We start from the raw sequence: 22357 nt of genomic DNA, 5'->3' as shown, positions 1-22357 counted from the left end.
ACCATTTTTTTCAATTTTCAGTTTTGAAACTGGGATTTTAAGGGTTAAAATCCAGGAAATGATGACATGTTTGCTCGATTTGGAAAGGTTTCAAGTAGTTCATGTGATCTATGCAAAAAGAAGTGGAAAAAAATATTGAAAAATGTAGATTTTATGGCAGTTTTAGGCATTTTTATACACTAGGGTGGTGAACGTATGGAACGTTGTAAATCTCTCACTACAGAAAAACTACAAATGCTGTCGAGTCAATTTTTGTCTTAACTTTGACACAAACAAGGCCCTAAAATCCACCAAAGCCCCAGCTCTGTAATATTCATTATTTAGAAAATATTCAAGTTTTTATGTTTTTTAGTTAGTTAGTCGTTAGTTGTTTTCAAACTGGCAAACAAAGGCTTAAAATCCCAAAATAAAAAAACATGGGTGGTAGTTTTTGAGAAGGTGTGAAGTGATTCTTGAGATTTATGAAAAAAACTTTTAAAAAAAGATGAAATAATGTGTTTTTTAGAGCAGTTTGAAAAGCGTGTACATTTGTGTACACTCGGGTGGTGAACGTATAGAAAATGCAGATCTCCAATATAAAAGACCTGAGAGACAAACAAACACTGGATTCGGAAAATTTGGCTCAAAAGAACATTTTCTACAGAAATTCTCGTCTCAAGCTGCAACACAACAAAATGGTCATGAAATGAAAAAAAAAAAAAGCAATATTGCAAAATAACACAAGGGTTAATGTTAAAGTTTTGTTCTGAATGATGAAGCGCCTGCTGTTCATTGTCCATATAAGGCACATAGTTAAAGAGTTAAACCTGCACATTTCTTAGACTCTCAGTCGGTATCCACTGCATTTATATTTACTTATACAAATATTTTGGAGTTCTCGGCTGTAGTATTTAGAAGCTTGTAAATAGTGGGTTATTTCGACTGGAAATGGGCTTGTATACTGTCTCTCCCACTCCAGCATTTATGGCTTTAACAAAAACAACATTCTTTCTGTCTGTGTCTCTTTCATGTGACCGCTCAGATGCCTCGGACACAGCGTTTCCCCGAGAGTTTCCACCAAGCGCTGCAGTCCCTGGTGCTGTCCATCATGCCCCACATCACCATCCGCCATTTAGAGATCCCAGAGGAGGCGCGCTGCATCAACATCAGCCTGGCCGCTTTCATCAAGGTCAGCTTCTCTCACCCTCACCATTGTGTCATTCAGATCCTTTAACTGTGGCAAGAGGTTTACAGTACATAGTGTCAAGGGAAGCATCGTGAAACAGAAACAAATCAAAATGTCCTTTTGGATGTCTCAGGGGTGAGTCAAAGGCCCGTTTATACTTCAGGTGAATGTCAAAAAACAGGTTACTCATTGGAATGTTGTGGTGTAATGAGGTGAAAGACATTTTAAAAGCAGTCTGGTGAACCTTTACGATTTACGTGTCATATTTCTTAGAGAGTATTTTTGGGCAAGTTCGGGCGGTAACAGAATCCTTTTTTTGAACGTTCTCCCCACCTTTGCATGCATTACCAATAATAAACATGGTTATAGTAGTGAGCAGAAGTATAAATTCTTCTGTCTGTCTCTTAAACACTGTGTTTCTCCTCAGAGGTGCTTGACTTTGATGAACAGAGGATTTGGTTTTGGTCTGGTCAATCACTACATGTGTCACTTCACTCTGAGGGATCCAAAGGTAAATGTGCATCACTGACTATTATTGCAAATCCACTCACACTGTCCATAAAAACACAACAACAAAAGTGAAAACCAAACGAAAGCCAGTAAAAACAATTAGTACGTTGTAATTCAAGCAATAAAAATAACATGACATTTGATGACTCCTTCCAAATATTCTCTCTTACTGGAAGCAAAAAATGTCGTTGTTTCCTGACTGTGCATAGAAAACCACTTTTAGAGGAAGTTAAAAAATTAAAACAAAAACAACTGGACCATTTCAACCAGAAGAAGATTGTTACTCTCTGTTCACATGTAAAATATGCAGCCATTGATCCCACTGAAAAACTTCATAGTAAGAACAAGTATTCGCTGAGCAAGTCTAGTTATTGAGTCGGCCGCCAGTTCTCAGTACTATAAAGTCTACTACGATGACTACTTCGTCATTTAAAATCCAGTTGTTTGTTTTTTTTAGTGTTAGAAGATCTACTTTGCATGTTCATTTACCTAACTGAAGTATAAAGATTAATGTTCTGTCAGAAATGCTAAGATACACAACGGGCTAAATCTTTGTTACTCAACACCAGCTTAGCAGTTATACAGTGTTACATATCCCCTTGTCTCCATGTACAGCTTCCTTGTTTGACTTGCAAATGAAGCGGACCGCAGATATAGATATCTCGCACGCACCTTTTAGTTAAAGCTTAGCCACCCTAACAAAGAGGAGTAGTTTATTTCCCTCTCAGATATCTTAGTTTTGCATGTGTCCCTTATGTTTTGTTGTGCCGTTCCAGGTGCTGTCCGAGATGAAATTTGAATTTCTCATGACAGTGTGCAACCACGAGCACTTCATCCCTCTGAACCTGCCCATGGCGTTCGGACGTACCAAGCTCCAGAGGGTGCAAGGTGATTCTACACTTATTTCCCTGGTTAGAATAAACAACGGATCCTTCACTGATCCCATCCATGACAGCACACGTTTTAGTATTCTTCACACCCCACGGTAGGGCTGAAACCTTTTGGACAGCTTTCTGATAGCAATGGCAGTCTTTGAAATTATACTATAAATAACTATAAAAAATACCCCTTAAATACAGGATTTTGTGTTATACTGTAATTCCACTTCCAGCCTTTGCTATTTGAAATATTAAGACCTACTTGTCCCGTCCCTTTAGTGCGCACAGGGCCCTTTTCCATCACTCTTCACACAACTACAAAGAGCACGCACCACTCCTGACCTGTGAACAATGCTGCATGCCATGTCTTAGGTTTCACTCCCAATTCCTTTATTTTTACCCCTCCTCCTTGTTTTTGTGTTCTGCCTGTGGTCAGATTTTATCCCATATGCGACGGAGCTTTTTGGCCCTGTAGGTAGGTGACGCTCACTGCACCGCGCTTCGATGCCTCTGTTTGACATTTGCACCTGTACTTCCACTAACCACGCTCATTCTCTCAATCACTCTGAGCAGTGCCGCTGCTAACATTAGCATTGCAGCTAGCTCCCATCAGACTTTGCATTTACGCCTTCTTTAAGAATGATGGAAACCAGAACATGCTCACTCAGGAATGAAATAACAGCAGAGACCTCCGTATGCTTTGAAAATACTTGACTAACAATGGGCCTTAGATGACACTCTGTGATATTCTAACACAATAAAGTAAATGTATTTAAAAAGAAAATATTAATAATTAAAAAAATGTGTTTCCCTTTGATGCTTTACTACATTCACCTACATTTTTGCAGATTGAGTTAATCGTGTTTAAAACGTAAAAACACTGAAAAAGGCACAACTTTCAAACAAGAAGAAGTGAAGTTAACCCATTAACTCCCGCCTGAACCGAGCACATTTTCTCCAGTTTGGCTTTACCCCAGTCCAAAAGCTTCTGGAAAAAAGCTGTTGAAAATAGCGACAAAACTGAGACGAAAACAATGATGGAAATGTGACAGAAAAGTGAGAAAACACTGGCAAAAAAGTGACAAAAAGTTGATAAAAAAGTGGCAAAAATGTCACAAGAAATTGACAAAAAAATGACGAAAAAATTACAAAAATTTGATAAAAATTTGACAAAAAAATTACAAAAAATTACAAAAAAAATGTCAAAAATGTGATAAAAATTGACCAAAAAAATGACAAAAATGTGACAAAAAACAACCAAAAAAATCACAAAAATGAGTTGAATACCCAACAAAAAAATGATGGAAAAAAAATCTGATGACATGAGGAAAAAGATCCTCTCGGTTCAGGCGGGAGTTAAGAGGTTAAACAATTGGACAATTATATTCCGAGTGAAACGTGATGCACAACAAACTGATGTGATTTTGTTTCCACCACTTTTATTTCATCTTTGACTTTTGCGTACGATTAACCTGATGCTGATGTTGCTTGTAAAGGCTGAGTTTGTGGATGCCAGGTCTGAAGGGGGCACTGTCTGTCTGGGGTCTTCTTTAGCTTGGCGTTTGGAGCTACTTGCTTTGAACAGTAGAAATGGTTGTCTCTGGGCACTTAACTCTCTCTGCAGCTTTCTTGTATCACGTGGTTCTTTTTGACTGAGAGCCAGCAGTCGCACCTGTTCTAGACGCCTTGAATGTTTTTGATCAGTGCATAGTTGTCCGTCAAATGTCATGATGTATTTGACCAATTATTTCCTCCACATTGTCATGAGCACATTCTGCAAACTAACTTCGAATGGTCTTTTGTATGAAACTGTGCATCAGATCAGACATTATCATTGAATACAAGTCTGCACTTGTCATTGTGGAGCATCCAAGCACATTGTATTGGACTGTTGCTTGTATTTGTTCCAATAATGTCTCCCTCAAGCAGTAAGAAATTCATACCAATATTATTTGTTTTAGAAGAAATGTATTTTACTACATCAACACTCTAGTGATGAGCAGCAGTGTTAATTTTGACAACTAACTTTTATTCTGTTTTAGTCATAACCAGCTTTTGCCAAGATTTACTTAAACTTTATAGTTTTAGTCAAGGTATAGTAACAGAAATGTCATTAAATCCATAACATAAGATCCACTCTATGTGAATCCTGGTGCACATCATGGGTAATTCCGCTTCACTTAGACGGGCTGGTGAACATGCTTCCTGACCCAGGTTCACATCAACTCTCATGGACATTTAGGACTAATGGAAGCAAAAAAAATAAATAAATAAATAATTTAATAGTAGTTTGGGACTCTGTGAAGGGATGCATTCAAATAGTTTAATGTGGAGCTTGGATCCCATTCTTTTTAAACCTCTCTGTTTATTTTTGTTTACTTTTTTAATTAATCGACTACAACATTTTGTCACGATTGTAGTCTTAGATAGTAGCCTTTAACATCTTTATTAATTCGTGCACTATTAAAAACTATGGTAAAATAGTTTAGTCGACAAAATTAACACTGGTCAGCAGATTGTCATTGTCACGGTAGAATTGTGTGAACTAATCCTGTCTTCCTTTGGGCCCTACAGTCGAGCAGAGCCTGGAGTATAACCTGACAGAGGAGTTCTGCCGGAATCATTTCCTGGTTGGTCTGCTGCTGCGGGAGGTGGCCGAGGCCCTTCAGCAGGCGCCCGAGGTCCGGCAGCTGGCTGTCAGCGTGCTCAAGAACCTGCTCATCAAGCACGCCATGGACGACCGCTACACTGCCTTTAAGGTGACACTCAACACAGAAACCTTTGGCCTGCAAAATACAACTTTTATTTCATAGGGCGGGAGACATTTTGAAATTACATATTTTTTATATTTGCGAACCACAAGTGCCCCTAACTGTTTTGTTTTAATGAACTTTACCCTCTTCAATGAGCACTATTGGCTTTGTAGGTACCAGCAGCTCCTTTTGTCAATTAGATATGCGTACAGTACAAAAGGTTGTTTTTTGTTCTAATCTTTGTGAAGTGTCTTCAGTGTTCTGCAGTGTTATGACAATGTTATGTTGTTACAATTCAGAAATGTAATCAGTCAGTCTGTCTTAGAGGAGTGATTTTCACAAAGGACTTGGACAGTGATCGACAGATGACAAATAACAATAGTAAAAACAGTCTAGTTGTTATGTTATGGCTGTAGAAGTTTTGCAAATCTACTAATGTTTGGGAACCCCTGGATTCCTTTTGCATGTGACTATTTTGAAACTATATAATGTTCAGAACCAGCAGGGCAGGATCTGCCTCCTGTACCTGCCCCTTGTGGAGCTGTTGTACCAGAACCTGAAACCGCTTTCTGCCCAGCCTTACACCTCCAGCCCGGGGCTTGGCCTCAACGTAAGTCCTTGACTCTCACCTCTACATATAACTTTCCATTTGTGCTAACTGCTCCTTATGGGTCTGTGATACTGCAGGGCTCCAGAGACGACCTGATTTCCACAGGATCAGACAGTCGGAGGATCAGTACTGCTGTGGATCATGGTACACACTGAAACTTCCTATTAGCAGCTCATAATGGGCCTCATTCATGAACATCTTCTTAAGAAACTTCTTAAAATCCGTACTTACGAAGCAGTGTCAGGAAACTGCGCCAGATTCACAACAGGTTCTTAAGTAGGATAATACTTCGCAAGTGTGTTCTGAAGTTGGTGAACTCCAATGCATGTGAGGACTAATTAGCATCAGTGCCACGCGCTCAAGGATATAACCTGTACATCACGAAAGGGTTTTCCTTTTTTTCAGGGGTCAGTCCTTTAAAGAGCTGCGGCAGCAGGACGTTCCACCTGTGTCGCTAAAGACGTACAGTGCACGCCTCGTCTTTATCAAATAATGTTATGAAGAGCATTTAATGCTATTTTTGAACAGTGCCACTCAAAGGTTTTAGCAGTTGTACATTGGTACTGCACTTGCCATTAATAAAAGTAATATTACTAGCTTATTTCTGAAAAAACAAGGTATCTGTAATTTATTATAATTAGATTTACATGTACAAATATATATGACTCAGAATGTTGGGTTCCATCTGGAGCAGATCGTGAACTGAACTGGAGACTTTTTGTTTGTAAGAGTCCTCCTGAGTGTGCTTAGGATTTGTTCTTACAGAGGAATGTTTTCAGCTAAGAGAAAGTTTTGTGAATGCCAAAAACCTTCCTAAGAAGGCGTTAAGAACAAATTTGTTTGTAAAAATCTGTCATGAATGAGGCCCATTGTCTTTTCTTTGTGAATTTCTTTTAGCTTTGCTTATCAATGAGTAAAGGTTGCAACATTAGTTTGGTGAAAATATGACAGCAAGCTCCAGGTGTAATGTCGATTGACTTTGGTTGTAACTTCCAGGTCTAATGGCTCTGAACGGGCATGTGAGACGTGAGGACTCCAGAGGATCACTGTTTATGGACTCGGGGATCCCCGACAGCTCTGAGGTGTGTGCACAGCTCATAAAGGGCCATTGCTCATAGAACCAAGCGAATGAAGAGGTTCACTAAATGTCAATGTGTTACTTTCAACGGTTGCTATGTACTGTTCTTTGCTTAAACAATTTGATGATTGGAAAATTCCTCTTTTGTGGGTTGTATAATGATGATGATGATAATGATGGAAATTTGCAGCATCAGAAGCAAACTTTGGACCAAAAATAGACCAGGACTTGTTTTGAGTTATCTATTGTAAATATAGATTAGAACTCATAAATGTGGTCACGGGTGTAACAAGTTAATTTTGCTGTTCAGCTGGCGTCATAACCGCTCTGCATGTGTTTGTGCAGCTGCAGAGACGGGGCTCCACCATGAGCTGCAGCACCGTAGCTCCGGTTGGACGACTGGGGTCATATGAGGTCAAGGGCCTGCTGCTCTGCTTCCTGCACATCTCCAAGACCCTGTCAGAGGGTAATCTATAGACACTCCTCCAACACACTCATTCATTTTCTTCAAAATGTTGTGTTTGCCATGGGAGACCCTACCAGGGGCACAAGGCCCCCGATAACATAGCTCCCAGGATCATTCGGGCGCTCAAACCCCTCCACCACGTTAAGGTGGCGGTTCCAGGAGGGGACAAACAGTAATAATTTGGAAAAGACTCTTGAGCTCTGTGATGCTAATTTTTATTTTCAATGTTTCTGCAGACACATTGATGGCCTACTGGAACAAAGTCAACCCACAAGATGTTATGAACTTTCTTACTTTGTTGGAGTGAGTTAGGTTTTCTAATACTAATACAAATACAGAATTTTCTTGTAGGTTAATTGTACTAAGGAAAGTGTCATTTACTTGTAGAGTCTGCGTGGTTCAATTACGATATCTCGGAAAAAGGACATTTGGCCGGTAAGAACCCCTACCAAAAACAAAAGACGTTGAAATCCACAGATGATATGTAGAACTGTATGATTCACTACCATTACAGGAATCAAGACGTCTGTTTGTCAAAGCTGTTTTCATCAGAAAGGAAGTCACAGACTATGCCTGCCATGCGCTGTCACCGAGCGAGCCTCATGCAAACCAAGATCAATCAGTTCATGGAAGCCTCCCTCACTCTCAATATGGGTAACCAGCACTTAAAACACTGTATATGTATGGGAAAACTGCATAGAATAGACCTGTCTCCAAAAAGTCGATTTAGCTTAGTCTTATATGGATCCTTTTCATTTCAATGTGGTAAAAGTTTACAGTACAGTACAGTTTAAAGGTATAAATTCACTCATTGCCAACATGTGATCATATTCTTGTGTGTCTTTTTTGTAGGCACTGGTCCTTCTGAAGCAGAGATCCACCATCAGGCTCTGCTGGAGGGAAACATGTCCACAGAGGTCAGCCTGAGCGTGCTGGACGTGCTCTCACTCTTCACACAGTGCTTTAAGGTAAGTGGCATGTAAACAACGAGTGTGGAAATGATACTTTTCAGCTTATTTAGTTCATTGGCTTGGTGCAGATTGATAGCCACATATCCAACCTTTTTTAACCCGGGAGCTATTACTGTGCATCTTAGGTGGAGTTCACCTGCAGCCAAGATTATAATTCAGCATAATTCATGTAGTTTTGTTCTTTATGCTTTACTATATTTACCTAAATGTTTGGAGAATGGGCTCAACAAGTTCTAAAACAAAATCTAAAATCTAAAAGCAACTGTTGTACTTTGAGAAACTGGTCAAGCTAACTAGTCCAAACCAAGCAGTTGATTACGATGTCATAATCTTCTTGTTCTTTTGATGGCTTAATATAATTATGTTTTCTGGTCATGGTACGTAAAAGAAACAAACACATGTTAAAAATATTTGGCCGGTGCAATTGATGAAAATAAAAGGCCCAGTCACCGCAAAATGATGTACAAATATTAGCAGGTGAACGCAGCTACCTGGTTGTAACTGCTTTGGTGTGAAACCTGTACAGACCCAGCTGCTGGAAAGTGATGGTCACAACCCGCTGATGAAGAAGGTGTTTGACGTGTACCTGACATTCCTCAGAGTCAGCCAATCAGAGACGGCCATCAGACACGTGTTCGCTGCGCTCAGAGCATTCATCAATAAGGTATTACCTCCACTCCGCTACGCATGCACGTACGCACAGTCTTGTACTTCTATCTTAGTGAGGACACTATGAGACATGTATTACCCAGACCCTAAACCCCTCCACTAGCCCTAATCTTAACCCAATTCTAACCCTAACCTTAAAACTACATATTGGCCCACAAACAGTCCTTCAAATAATGTCCTCACTTTTCAAAAATGTCCTCACTCTGCTGGATAAAAACTCAAACTGGTCCTCACAATGTCACAAAGTACAAGAACACACACAGGCACAGGGCTCACTGAGCGCATTCCTGTGTGAAGCGCATTCCTGTTAAGTTTGTCACCAGGGAGAATCAACCAACAACTTTTTCACGCTCTCACTTTTTTAGTGTTTAGATAAATAGAACGGTAGTAGGTGAAGTACTACTGTTCTATTTATCTAAACACACTGCACTGAACTCCTCCTTCCAGAACATAAATCATAAACTAGTAGTAGTATGTTGACAGCTTTAGGTTACATGCTGTGCCTACAGAAACGTTGCTAAAATGTCTGAATGTTTCTGTCCTCCAGTTTCCAACAGTGCTGTTTAAAGGCCGCGTGACCCTGTGTGAAGCTCTGTGCTGTGAGGTGCTCAAATGCTGTGTGTCGAAGCTGGCGTTACTGCGAGCTGAGTCGTCTGCTCTGCTCTACCTGCTCATGAGAAACAACTACGAGTACACCAAGAGGAAGACCTTCCTCCGCACGCACTTGCAGGTCCTCACACCCGCTTGGTTGTTGAAAAGTCATGTCAAATCTTGTCTTGCTTCATTCTTGAAGAAGAGGGTTAGGGTTAGATTAATAGACTGTAATTCTTCATTACAAAGTTCTACTCGTTACCTCGCATTTCCTAAAGGCATCTTGTTGGAAGTCCTGTGTTATGCATTTTCCAAGATTTTTAAATGACTTTTATACATCTTAGCATTTGTTCATTAGGCCTAATTGCTTATAATACAAAATTCTCTATCAGCATCCAGGGGTGTTAAGCAGTTTACATCAGGCTAAAAACTGCTAGCTATTAGTCAGACATGTTTTGTAGTGCTGGGACGATACACCTTTTGTTTACGAAGCAAAACGTATCCTGATACATATGGAACGACACAATATGTATTATGATGCTGTATATTCTACTCTGAATGGATTTAGAAAGTTCTAGGTGAATCTAAATCAGTCTGACACCGAGTTTAACATTTTGAAATGTACAAAGGTATACAAAAATGATGCCTCTTTTGTTTAGAGTCTGCTATTAGCAATACCAACTTAACTTAAAAACATTTGGATAATTTATTTTGTCTAGACCTGAGTTTTGGTGTGTCATTTTTTAAATGCCTTTTTAAAAACTTAGTTGCTTTAATTTGCTGCTGTCCTGGCAGAATTTATGTCCATGACTGTAAAGCACCCTCATCAATGATCAGATGATCATTTGAATGCTGACATGATCACAAGTCTAGTGAAGCTGTCTGGACTTATTTGGTTTATTTATTTATTTTTATCTCATCAGCCTGCTACAGCTTATTTAAATGTACTACTAGCAAATAACCATTACCTTAATTGAGCACTTAGAGATTATTGATGTCTGATGCATTATGTCTTCTCTCTATTAGATCATCATTGCTGTGAGTCAGCTGATATCAGATGTGGCCCTGACTGGTAGTTCACGCTTCCAGGAGTCTCTGTCCATCATCAACAACTTTGCAAACAGTGACAAGGTCATGAAGGTACCACATTATGATTTACAAACCAACATGATCCAATTAGTCTCCTTTAACTCCAGCTATGTCTCACAGGGTCAAATGCTGCAAAATGCACCGTGTACCACTGTGGTCATACTCGCCTGTGTTTCTTTGGTCTGCAGTCAACAGCGTTCCCGTCCGAAGTGAAGGGATTGACCAAGCGCATCCGGACGGTGCTGATGGCCACGGCTCAGATGAGAGAGCACGAGAAGGACCCAGAAATGCTGCTGGACCTTCAGTACAGCCTGGCCCGCTCCTACGCCAGCACCCCCGAGCTCAGGAGGACGTGGCTTGACAGCATGGCCCGGGCTCACCTCAAGAACGGAGACCTGTCTGAGGTAAAGCCTGGCTCACATGATAGGCGTTTACGGTTACTAGTGGTTTGGCAAGTCTCCAAAGCAAAGTGAAATAACATGATGCACGAGTCACAGTTGGATGATTTTGTTTGTGCTGCTCTTTCGTTCAGAAGTTTTTTACGCTTCATTATTCACTTTTTTAATTCAAATGTCATCAATTCTAGGGATGCACAGCAGTAGAAACTAGTGCACTTCCTTTAATGACAAGGCTCGGCTGTGTTACTGATACTGCGCATAAATATTTGCCTTAGTAAAACAAAAGTTATATATCTTGTTGATACTGAATAGTTCTGGTTCTCAGGGGGTCATTGGTCCAAACCGGGTGGTCTTAGAAATGCTCTCATGGTGCTTTGAGTGACCTTTCCCCTCTTCAGAGTGCTCTTAAAAGTCCTTATGTGTGCAATTTAGAGGCTATTTCAAATGCTTTTCAACACTTAACAATTGACTTTTAACATTTTATTGCGATGATGACTACTCAAACATGCATGAGTGAGTTTATAATAACGTTTATACTGTGGTGACAAATTAATGTGCTCAGATGTAGGACTTACAATGTCATAGTCGATCTATTTTACCACATAAAATAACTGGGGTGAAACCGTTTCGTGTAAATGTATTTTATTGCTTGTGCTGCTCTAATCTCTTTCCAGGCCGCCATGTGCTATGTCCACATCGCTGCGCTGGTGGCAGAGTACTTACACCGAAAAAGTAAGAGCCTCATTTCAAGCATTGTGTGTATGCTTTACAGATGTGCCAGGGGTGCAATCAAGATATGAAGGAAAATCTTAAAACCTTTGATTTGCATTTGCCAAACTGTCATCTTAAAGTTCGGTTACATTCCTGTCTAACAAACCAGGAAACAGTTTGCTTGTTTATTGTCGTGCGGTGAATCCCCTGCAGTAAGAAATGGCCCTGATAACAACAGCAAACAACTGACTGCAGCTTACCGTCTGTATCTTATGTAAATGTATACAATGGTTTGTCTGTCCGAGTGCATTAACTGTAAGCCATACAGTAGATGTTATGGTTAAAGTACGTGAGACGTACTACTCTTACTTGAGTAATCACGATTCCCGTAACTCAAGTGAATCTAAAGTCATGGTTCAGGCACACCATTCACCTCTGAGGACAGTAGAAAGTGTCCATCAGAATGATTGTGCCGTATTTAATGACAAATAAATTATACCTTTAACCATTTACCTTTATTTTTATGTCTACCAGAGTTGTTCCCCACTGGACTCGCCGCCTTTAAGAGGATCACCTTTAACATCGACGAGGAGGCGGCCATGAAGGAGGACACTGGAATGCAAGATGTCTATTACTCTGAAGTAAGCCGTTAGTGTTACTGTCCTCGGGCCAATGTGAAACAAGCGACTGTGATTCTGGGGCTTCCATTTCAGGAGGTGTTGGTGGAGCATCTGGAGGTCTGTGTGGAAGCGCTCTGGAAAGCTGAACGTTATGAACTCGTCACACACATCGCCAAGCTGGTCATTCCCATTTATGAGAAACGCCATGACTATGAGGTACACCAGGTTATTTATTTACTCATTTATGTGTTAACGCTCCTGTAGGTTTAATTAGACAAGACTGTAGTTGATTGATGAGATAAACTTTTTATAAAATTATTCTGAAAAGTAAAAGTACTGAAAAGTGCTTGATTTTACTTGGCTAAAAGGAAAAGAAAAGTTTACTGTCTATTATTAAAATAGTGAATGAATACAGAGCTGCGCCGGGAGGGAGTGTCTTATTTAGGCAGGACAAAGTGACAAAATGGCAGCACAAGACTTCTTGAGGTCTTAATTATAGTATTAATTATAAAGAAGTATATCTTAAGTATAAAGAACAATAATAAAGCCCAGGAGGCTTTTGTAAAACACAGAATTTTGTGTGTGTTTTTAATAAAATGCTTTAACTTGGCAGTTAACTAACTCTAGCATACATTTAGCTACACAAAAATATTTTTTTATTCAAACAGATCAATGCATATTCCATCAAAATGTAGTGCAAGGACAGATGATGACAACAAAATGAAAGGCTTGTCTTATAGTTATGAATGAATTCTTTCTTCGCTGACTTTACCAGAAACTGAGCCGCTTGTACGACACTCTCCACCGAGCCTACAACAAGATCATGGAGGTGATCCAGTCCAGGCGAAGACTGCTGGGGACATACTTCAGAGTGGCCCTCTACGGACAGGTGAACATAGCAACCATTGGCTTTTATGCTCTTCTCATGTCTCGTCTCATTCTCTTTTCAATGTTGGTCTTCCTCATAGGGCTTTTTCGAAGAGGAGGATGGCAAAGAATACATTTATAAAGAGCCAAAACTCACGGGTTTGTCTGAGATTTCCCAGAGGCTCATGACACTCTACGGGGAAAAGTTTGGGCCAGAAAATGTCAAGATCATTCAGGATTCAAACAAGGTGCAAAATTATTCAAGAACTCTTTGGTCGTTTTAGTCAACTGAGGTTTATTTCTTTGTTTGAAGAAGGATTTCAGCTTATCCTCATTGTGCGCCTCCAAAATCCAGGCATAGAAATGGTCTAGTGCTCTGCTGACAGCAGCCATTCTCTCCTAGGTCAACCCCAAAGAGCTGGATGCCAAGTTTGCCTATGTGCAGGTCACTTTTGTAAAGCCTTATTTCGAAGAGAAAGAGGCTCCGGAAAAGAAAACAGACTTCGAGAAATGCCACAACATCAACCGCTTTGTATTTGAGACGCCGTACACGCTGTCGGGCAAGAAGCACGGCGGGGTGGAGGAGCAGTGCAAGAAGAGGATTGTTCTTACAAGTATGTCCGTATGGCATCAGTCATTTACCTTCAGTCATTAGATTTGAACAAGACATGGGCAAAATATACGAAAACTGTGTTTAAGCTATTAGAAGTTCTTCCTATTTGTCAATCTTTTTTTCCAGCCTATTATTGCACTTTTACGGCGCCATAAACATACCGGAAGTAGCAGATGGTACAAATCAGTGTTGGAAAGTCCATGTTTGTGTATACAATTGGTTCACCTTTGTTTTTCCACCTACATGCTATCACTTTTAACCTGTGCTGAATTTGAATAATATCAAATTTTATGTTTTTTTTTCTTGAAAGCGTTGCATTTATAATTCTTTTTATAAAGACTCAAAAATGCATGTTTCAAACACATTTGAGAGAAGAGTGTAAAATGATCTGAAACTAATTATGTGTTTCAGAACATGGGGAAACACAGGGTTAGCAGAGTTATATTTATGCAATAAGACACCATTGAAACAGGACATTTTGTTTTGACATATTAGTTTAATTTGTCTCTAGCTGCCAACACATTCCCATACGTGAAGAAGCGTGTGGAGGTGGTGGGGGAGAAGCATATGGATCTGAAGCCCGTGGATGTTGCCATAGATGAAATGAAGGCCCGAACGGCTGAACTCACCAAACTGTGCTCCAGCCAGGAAGTAGACATGATCCAACTCCAGCTCAAACTGCAGGGCTGTGTCTCTGTCCAGGTGAGTAAGGAACATTCAGGAACCTCAGGTGACATTTAACAGATCACAAAGAGACAAACACGCAACAGACAAAGAGTCATTCTCCAGCTGTAAAAGATGCTTAAAGGATCTGTATCCTGCTATTTTAGCCTTCCCAAAGTAAAGTATAGGCATTTATATGATATATTGTACTTCTACCACTATGGAGTACTATTTTTTGTGAGAAATATAAGTATTTTCTGCGGGTATTTTGTAACCCGGAAGACAAGACTCTTCGATTCAGTTAACTCCGCCCCCTCTCTCCGAGCAGATCCGCCCACGCATGATTAGTCAGTTATAAGGAGTTGACATCTGCAACACAGCTTCATAAATGGCTAACACACACGCTAACACAAACTCACCACCGCTCTGTCCTGGCCTCTCCATCACATTGGGGACTCGCGTTGGTTATAAAAGTTAATCCACTTTGATTCTGGCGAAGGTTCACCAAACATCCATCAAGAGACAGTCACAGAAGAACACTATTTTGGTGGTAGTCGCTGAATCACGGAAAGAAATTCCAACCTCTGGCGAGTGGCCTCTTCTTTAGGAAGGTTGAAAAAAGTCCTGGAAGCGCTTCCTTTTAAAAAATAAAAATAAAAATAATATATATATATATATATATATATATATATATATATATATATATATATATATATATATATATATATATATATATTTATTTAAAGCTGTTTTATAAATTAAAATCAGGCTGTAAGGCATTACATTACAGAAGTTGTGCTCTTCCTGTTTGACACTATGACGTAAAAAACGTCATAGTGTCACAACTCGTCGTTTTCCAGCAGAGGCGGAGCAGCTGTTCAGAGAGCAGGATTCAGGAGGATTGCTGAGAACTGTGTGAATGAAACCAGAAACCACTCTGGGGGTATTTTTGATAAGGAAGTAGCATAACAACATGGCTAAAAGCTCCAAAAAGTCACTTTTGCATGATATAGGCCCTTTAAAGGGACTACACGGAATTTAAAAATGTTAGAATTAGCAACGTATTTTCCACCCCCTACATGCTCCAGCAATGTCCTAATGTGTAGAAAGAGCCAAGACCTTTTCACCACAACTGCCGCTAAAATCCTGCATTGTCACTTAAAAAGTGTCAGAGATATTTTCTTGAACTATTCGTTGATTGCAAGACAGCGCTAATTCTTAATGAGAAAATGGCAACAGAGGATGGACCGCGGCCGGTGGGGATCGTATACTTAAAAAAGTAAATGTCTATGTCTCGTATAGCAATGATTTTTAGGCTTCAGCCCTAAAGTACTACAACAACTGTCAACATTCAAAGAGCATTTACGCTGGGCTTTATCATATAAGGCCAATAATAGATTGACAAGTGCAAATATCTCCCTCAACTACTATTTTCACTGGGTTTATCTTACAATCTTTAACCCTCCATCTCCAGGTTAACGCAGGCCCCATGGCGTACGCCAGAGCTTTCCTGGAAGATGGTAAATCTAGTCAGTCCGGAAACAAGAAAGTCAAAGAGCTCAAGGACATTTTTAGGTAAGATTTCATAATTAGACTTGTAGCTACAGAGAACTGACAGGATATCTATGACAATAAACAACAGTGCAGGACTGATGATTCTTGTGTATTTTCAGGCGTTTTGTCCAGGCCTGCAGCATGGCCCTGGACATAAACGAACGCCTGATCAAAGAGGACCAGTTTGAGTACCATGAAGGCCTCAAGTCCAACTTTAAAGAGATGGTCAAAGAGCTGTCTGAAATCATCCATGAGCAGGTAACAGGAGCTTAACTGCCATACAGGGTCTCTTTGCTCATTTCACAGTGCAATCATTGCCACTGGTTTATTTACGTTCAGAGTACAGAGTAACTAGTCACATTCATTTTTATTTTTATGTCTTAGTAGCTTTTTCTAAACTAATTTGAATGATTAATATTGTTACTATTGGTTTGCTGAATGGTGCTGACCTCCAGGTGCTCATGGCTCATGAAATGACTCACAAACAGCACTTTTTCCAATGTTCTCTGTTCTATTATTCTACTTACCCCATTAGCTTCCACTCTTACTAACCTACTGTTTGTTTCACCATTTCCTGTAACCACTCTCCCTGATGTGATTAGACCTCATCTCTTAATATAATTATATGCATTGTTTTATTGGGGGAGGAGGGGGGTGTACGGAGAACTGTTAGAAAAACAGCCTGTATGACAAATGAAGATATTAAAATACACAACCGTTAACAGGAACCGATTGTTGACGGGCATGTAAACACTGTAACGACATCTCCTTATGAGGAAAGTACTCCACCTTTCCCCTCACCCCAGCATACGCTGTGCTGTCTCCTGTTGTCAAAATGTGAAGATGTTATCAGTGTTTACTTGGCATGATCTTGGCAGGAACTTAACAACAGAGCACGCAAAGCCTCTCTCCATTGTGGCATGGCATTGTGACTCTGAGACCTAATCCTTTACTAATCCCTTTTGGTTTCTTTCTTTAACCTGCTGGCCTTTAGCTTTAAGGACAAACAAGGTAATACAAGGAACTTTATGAGAAACGCAATGTTTTACTTGCAAATGAATAGTTTCCAAAATCAGTGCTAACTGATGTTGTGCTAACATCAGTGTATATATTCTCTGCTGTAGATCTACCAAGAGGATATGCTGCGCTCGCTGCTCCACAACTCCCTCCATGTGTTCCGGGTCATTAGCGGCACGTCCGCTGACTTGGGCTGATGCCTCAACCCTCATTGCCATTGTCTCAGCTGATCTTCTACAGTATAAAAGAATGTACCCAGAATCCACCTCGGCGCATGCAGGTGGGACTCTGGGTGGCACTGCACTTTTTCTACTTGTCTTCACAACGAATAAAACAACTGTCTCGGTAAATCATTTAGGATCTATGCAACATACCTCTCGCTGGATTTCAAACTTATGATTTGCGACCAGCATTTTAATCAAGCAACACACTGTTTATCCCAAAATATTAGTAACAGGCAGGAATTCATCTACGTTAATATTAATTATAAAAGCAATGATTTGTGCATTTGTAATGCATCAATCATGACTAAATGCCTAATCACGTGTTACTTGAGCCCATTTGTTAAGCTAATTTGGTTCATTCAAAACTTGAGCGAGTGTGGTTGCTTTGCTGGTCCCTTGTTTGGCAATGCTTGGGTTAGCTTAACGTATTAAGTGAACACTTGTGGCTAATGTATGAGAGAAGACTGTAATGTGGTAGCAGTTCAGATGACAGTATTATGAGTGTGTGACTATAAAAAGCAATCGCAGCTGGGCGGACAATAATATTTACTTCAGCTAAGAGTGTAGGTGAAGAGTTTCTCTCATCTGTGCCTTTGAGCTCTGCCTTCCAAGTAATGCTGGTATTTCCCAAAACCTCCTAAGTGCTACACTGAAACAAGCTGATAGATTTATAATATTTAATTGTACAGAATTGTGCTGTAAATGTGTGTCCAAGTTTGTATGTATTGTATGTATTTAAATTTGTATTTTGAACTCTTGTGTGCACATCTATTGCAGCAGAGATTCCCCCTTTAATTGCATTGTATGCTAAGGTGCAGCTGCTCTTCCAACTTCATTTTTAAAGCTCATTTTCAATAAAACATGGAAAAGCTGTCGGGCTCCTGTTTCATTTGTGTGTGCATCCATCTTGTGGTTATTGTAGCTTTTACTACACACATAATCCGTTTAATGATTCATTTAGATGACAGCTATTTCCTGGAGAATGGACTTTCTTTGAGATAATACGCATGCGTAATGATCCTAGAACCATAAGGACAACGTCCATGGTATATTGGCACAAACCTCTGCCCTTTTGGCTGCAGGGCTCGAGTGCACCTGAGAAGGAAAGCCAGTATTTTTAATCTTTTTTTTTCTTCATCAAAGAACCGCCTCCATCCCACGCTCCCTCCACGCCTTATTCTTGACGTGACTGCCGGCTTTGGCTTGTGACTCACTGTCTTCTCGACACAACTTTCTAGTTCTTCAGATCCATACTCCTATTTCCCACCTCGCTTTGTAAAGGAAGCACTGTCGTTCAGAAGATTCTGCGCGCGGGCATTGGTGATAAACATGTTTGGAACGCTCAAGTGTGTTGTCCCCTTATGGACTATCTTGATATCAATTTGCCACGGTAAGTTAGAAAATATATATACTTTCTAAGTATTGCTATTGTTATTGTTTGTGTGGTTGGCAACTAGAGTTAAAATTGCGTGCGTATTTTACATTTTACGCGTCGCACTGGACATAATGTTTTAATGTACGGGAGAGTGGGGTAAGTTGAGCCAGTGGGTTGAACCACCCTTGTATTTTGAAAAAACATTTTTACTTTTATGTAAGATTTGATCTTCACATGATTTGAACTTGCCCCAAAAAAATAAAAAAAATTGGCTGTAAAATTATTAATAATAATATTATTATTGTTATTGTAGGGGAGGGGGCAGGACTTTGCCTGGTCAGTTCATAAATGATTTTTATTTGAGCAAAATAAACGGTCTAAAATCATCCAATATGACTGAGTAATGACTACAGGTGCATTAAACACTAAAATGTTAGTTTATTTGTTTGACATAAATAGTAGTAATATTAGTAATTATTGTCATGGTTTGATAGATTTGTGGGGCCACAGTTTTGCAACCATGGTCTGTTTACGCGCTGAACAATATACCGAGAATCAGATAAATAGTCACTTTATTTCAATTTGGTTTTTACTACGTATAATTAAAGTGCTAGTTTGTGAACTATAAATGCACCTATAACAAATAGATTTAATGTGCTTCGATCCATGTTAAATCCAATCCAAATGTTGAACGTATTCATCATAATTGTCCTTTTCCAGCCGACCTCGATAAACCCACACCCGAAAGGCATGAATGGATTGACGATCTGACGTTCAAGCTGTCCTGGTCCTGGAAGAAGCCCAAAGGTCTTCCTAAGGACTGCAATTTCAAATATGCTGTCAGTCGGAATGGCACAGAGGTAACAGAGTGTCAGTATAGTATGTGAGTGACCGTAGAATGTGAAATGACCGTAATTCATTTTATATTTTATTTCTTTCGATAATGTAGAGACCACAAAGCTCAAAAACTTCAAAACAAGCTCCTGCTAGTAAATTTCCCATGCATTTTTCCAATACACTTACAAATTTGAGAAAATGAAGAATGATGGAAGTAACTCATGTTGTTGAATCAAACACTTTTTAAGCAAAATATTTGAAAATAAAAGAAGCTTAATGCCAAGTTTTAAACCTGATTTTGAAGTTTTAATATCAGAATTTATTTAAAAATCTATGAGGAAAATGAATGGGATTTTTACTGTATGTATACAATATACTACCAACCCCTCATGTTTGACTCTTTAGACCATACAGCCTTAAATATTTTAACTTTTTAACTTTAACTTCAATTGTAGACCTCCTGTGTTTATGTCTGCCTTTGAAGTCTTTCCTATCATTCTTGTAAACATTCAGTGCATAGTGTGCTGTGGGAAGTGCATTATTGATGTGTGTTTGTGTATTGTTGTAGCTCCAGCGCGATATAAATACTCATTTCCAGGAAGAACTCCTCAGTAAGAGCCCAACTACGTGGGTGTACAGCGTTAACGCTGTGGGTACCTCCTCCTCCTCCTGCAAGAATCGGTCGAGCTTGGCAACAAAGATCATTGTAAGACCTCGAAAGCCCCACGGTACGAAGTCATAACTAAATCAATTTATGTCATACAAGATACTGGTGTGAATTGGGGGAAATGTTACACAGACATGAGACACATTTGGGTAAAAAAATAAAAGTTGCAGTGGTTGGAAGACATTTTTTTTAGAAAGGAGAAGAAATTGTGTTAAGTCAAAAATCTTACCAAAAAAAAGGTCCTGTGTTGTGACATGCATTGGCCTGTGCGTTTCCACACTGCATGTCTTTGTCAGCGCTTCAGGGATGATACACTCTTACTTTTTGCCTCACTCGCCACAATAAGACATTTACTTACAGTAGGTCAATCTACCGATCCAAGCTATTTCGCCTAGTCCTTGAAAAGTATCTGTTTTTAAGCTCTGAAGTGCTCATCTTTATCCTTTTCTGAGTTTGAAACCAAAAACTTCTTAACATTGCCAAGTGAAAGGACTACTGGGAAACCTATGAATATCCCTTTAAAATTGTGTAAAAAATGTATGTTAAGAAAACAGCCTTTTAAAAAAACGATTTCACATATATATATAAGCTATGTAAGTTGAGACGATGTTTAAAAGCAATGGAGAACATTTGGTTCACTGATGAATTAAAAACTTAATAAATGTGCATGTATCCATAACTTGATGTGCCTGCTCTTGTGCAGGCGTAGACAGAGACTTCAAATGCCTCCTGCACAAATCTTACATGAATTGCTCCTGGACTTCGGACCCAGCTTCACCTGTGAAATTATCTTACAGGTGAGTGGAAAAACATGCTTTAATTATGACTGTGGCAACCTTTAAACAAAAAACAAAAAAAACGTTCTAAAATAGAAATACAGTATGTCTTCAACTTCATCTCTTTCCCGCAAAAAAATGTGGTGAAAGCTGTGTATGTGTGGTAATACTTTCACTATGTATGCGACATGTCAGTTCCCGTTTGCCTTACTGTTAGATGACGCATTATCCATCTTACAAGACGGCACGATGTATTGCGAATTCACTGAGTTCTTTCCACTGACTGATTTACATATCAGCTAGTCTTCTGTTGGTGTAATGTGTTGAAAAAACATCTTTCTTATGATTTTAGTTTAAATCGTAATGGGAAATGTTGAAATGATTTGATGAAATGTTATAATATAGGAGTAATATTGTTATTGCATTATTGAAGACAGTTATTGTGCGGCCCTTCTGTTATTGATTTGAATGTGATGCGCTCCTACATAAAGATGTTTGCATGCATCACTTGTACAATGATGTTTGGTAACATGTTGTCCCTGCTACGCAAATGAAGAGCTTTGCATTCCTGGCTGTTATGCAAACTAGCTAACCAAATAAATAGGAACACAGCAGTGTAGTATTAATCCAGTTAATGGTTTATATTACTAAGCATTATTTGTCATTTAAATAAAGCTAAAACAATAACTGCCAGCTGTTGCCATCAGGTGTTTTCGTAGAGGCAGTTTCAGAGCTGATAGTATGTCAGTTAGAGCTGTCTAGGCATTAAACGGGCGACAATGGTAGAGCTGGTTGTCTAATGAAACATGATTGGAAAGTCGGGGGTTCGAATCCCGCCTCCTGAAGGTGCACACTGTCGTTGTGTCCTTGGGCAAGACACCTCGTCCTTGCCTCCAGGGTCTGCGGACACTGGTGAGTGAACGAGAGTGTGAATGTGTGAGTGGATCCTTGGTGTAACGCGCTTCGAGTGCCTAACATCGGTGGAAAAGCACTATATTAGTTGAGACCATTTAAAAACACAGAGGAGCACCACCCCATCACATCAGCAGGTGATGGGTGTGTTTTGGGTTCTTGACAACGCGATGGACTGGATGTGCAGGTTTAGTGGTTTTAAGGTTAGAGTGTGGGTTAGAAAGTGTGGGTCTGCATATCCAAATCTCAAAGTGTATGGATTGCAGAGCCAGTGTGATACCTTATATTTGAAAGCCAAGACCTTCTAGTTTCTAAAACTATGTGTGAGATCTGTGTGAGTGAC

At 39.7% G+C, this 22357-nt stretch overlaps 1 protein-coding gene across 3 annotated transcripts in view; it reads left to right on the top strand.

The window, feature by feature from the left end:
* Positions 1 to 18289, top strand: part of dock11 (dedicator of cytokinesis 11) — a 46687-nt gene extending 28398 nt beyond the window's left edge. Inside the window, exons 28-55 of one of the 3 annotated variants that reach the window (XM_079579553.1) lie at positions 1022 to 1168; positions 1593 to 1676; positions 2452 to 2563; positions 2990 to 3028; positions 5128 to 5312; positions 5803 to 5916; positions 5994 to 6060; positions 6913 to 6998; positions 7340 to 7460; positions 7697 to 7763; positions 7848 to 7895; positions 7975 to 8114; positions 8313 to 8428; positions 8958 to 9095; positions 9648 to 9830; positions 10718 to 10831; positions 10969 to 11184; positions 11853 to 11910; positions 12424 to 12530; positions 12603 to 12725; positions 13285 to 13398; positions 13478 to 13624; positions 13780 to 13990; positions 14501 to 14691; positions 16127 to 16227; positions 16326 to 16464; positions 17201 to 17217; positions 17331 to 18289. In XM_079579553.1, the coding sequence (XP_079435679.1) occupies positions 1022 to 1168; positions 1593 to 1676; positions 2452 to 2563; positions 2990 to 3028; positions 5128 to 5312; positions 5803 to 5916; positions 5994 to 6060; positions 6913 to 6998; positions 7340 to 7460; positions 7697 to 7763; positions 7848 to 7895; positions 7975 to 8114; positions 8313 to 8428; positions 8958 to 9095; positions 9648 to 9830; positions 10718 to 10831; positions 10969 to 11184; positions 11853 to 11910; positions 12424 to 12530; positions 12603 to 12725; positions 13285 to 13398; positions 13478 to 13624; positions 13780 to 13990; positions 14501 to 14691; positions 16127 to 16227; positions 16326 to 16464; positions 17201 to 17206 (3174 nt within the window). In that variant the 3' untranslated portion in view covers positions 17207 to 17217; positions 17331 to 18289. The remainder of the gene's footprint in view (positions 1 to 1021; positions 1169 to 1592; positions 1677 to 2451; positions 2564 to 2989; positions 3029 to 5127; positions 5313 to 5802; positions 5917 to 5993; positions 6061 to 6912; positions 6999 to 7339; positions 7461 to 7696; positions 7764 to 7847; positions 7896 to 7974; positions 8115 to 8312; positions 8429 to 8957; positions 9096 to 9647; positions 9831 to 10717; positions 10832 to 10968; positions 11185 to 11852; positions 11911 to 12423; positions 12531 to 12602; positions 12726 to 13284; positions 13399 to 13477; positions 13625 to 13779; positions 13991 to 14500; positions 14692 to 16126; positions 16228 to 16325; positions 16465 to 17200; positions 17218 to 17330) is intronic. The other 2 variants (XM_079579551.1, XM_079579552.1) reach the window with 2 other exon arrangements.
* The last annotated feature ends 4068 nt before the right edge of the window (positions 18290 to 22357 follow it).

The sequence above is a fragment of the Gobius niger genome (genome assembly GCF_951799975.1).
Source record: "Gobius niger genome assembly, chromosome: 21".
Lineage (NCBI taxonomy): Eukaryota > Metazoa > Chordata > Actinopteri > Gobiiformes > Gobiidae > Gobius > Gobius niger.
This window is presented reverse-complemented; position numbering and strand designations above follow the sequence as displayed.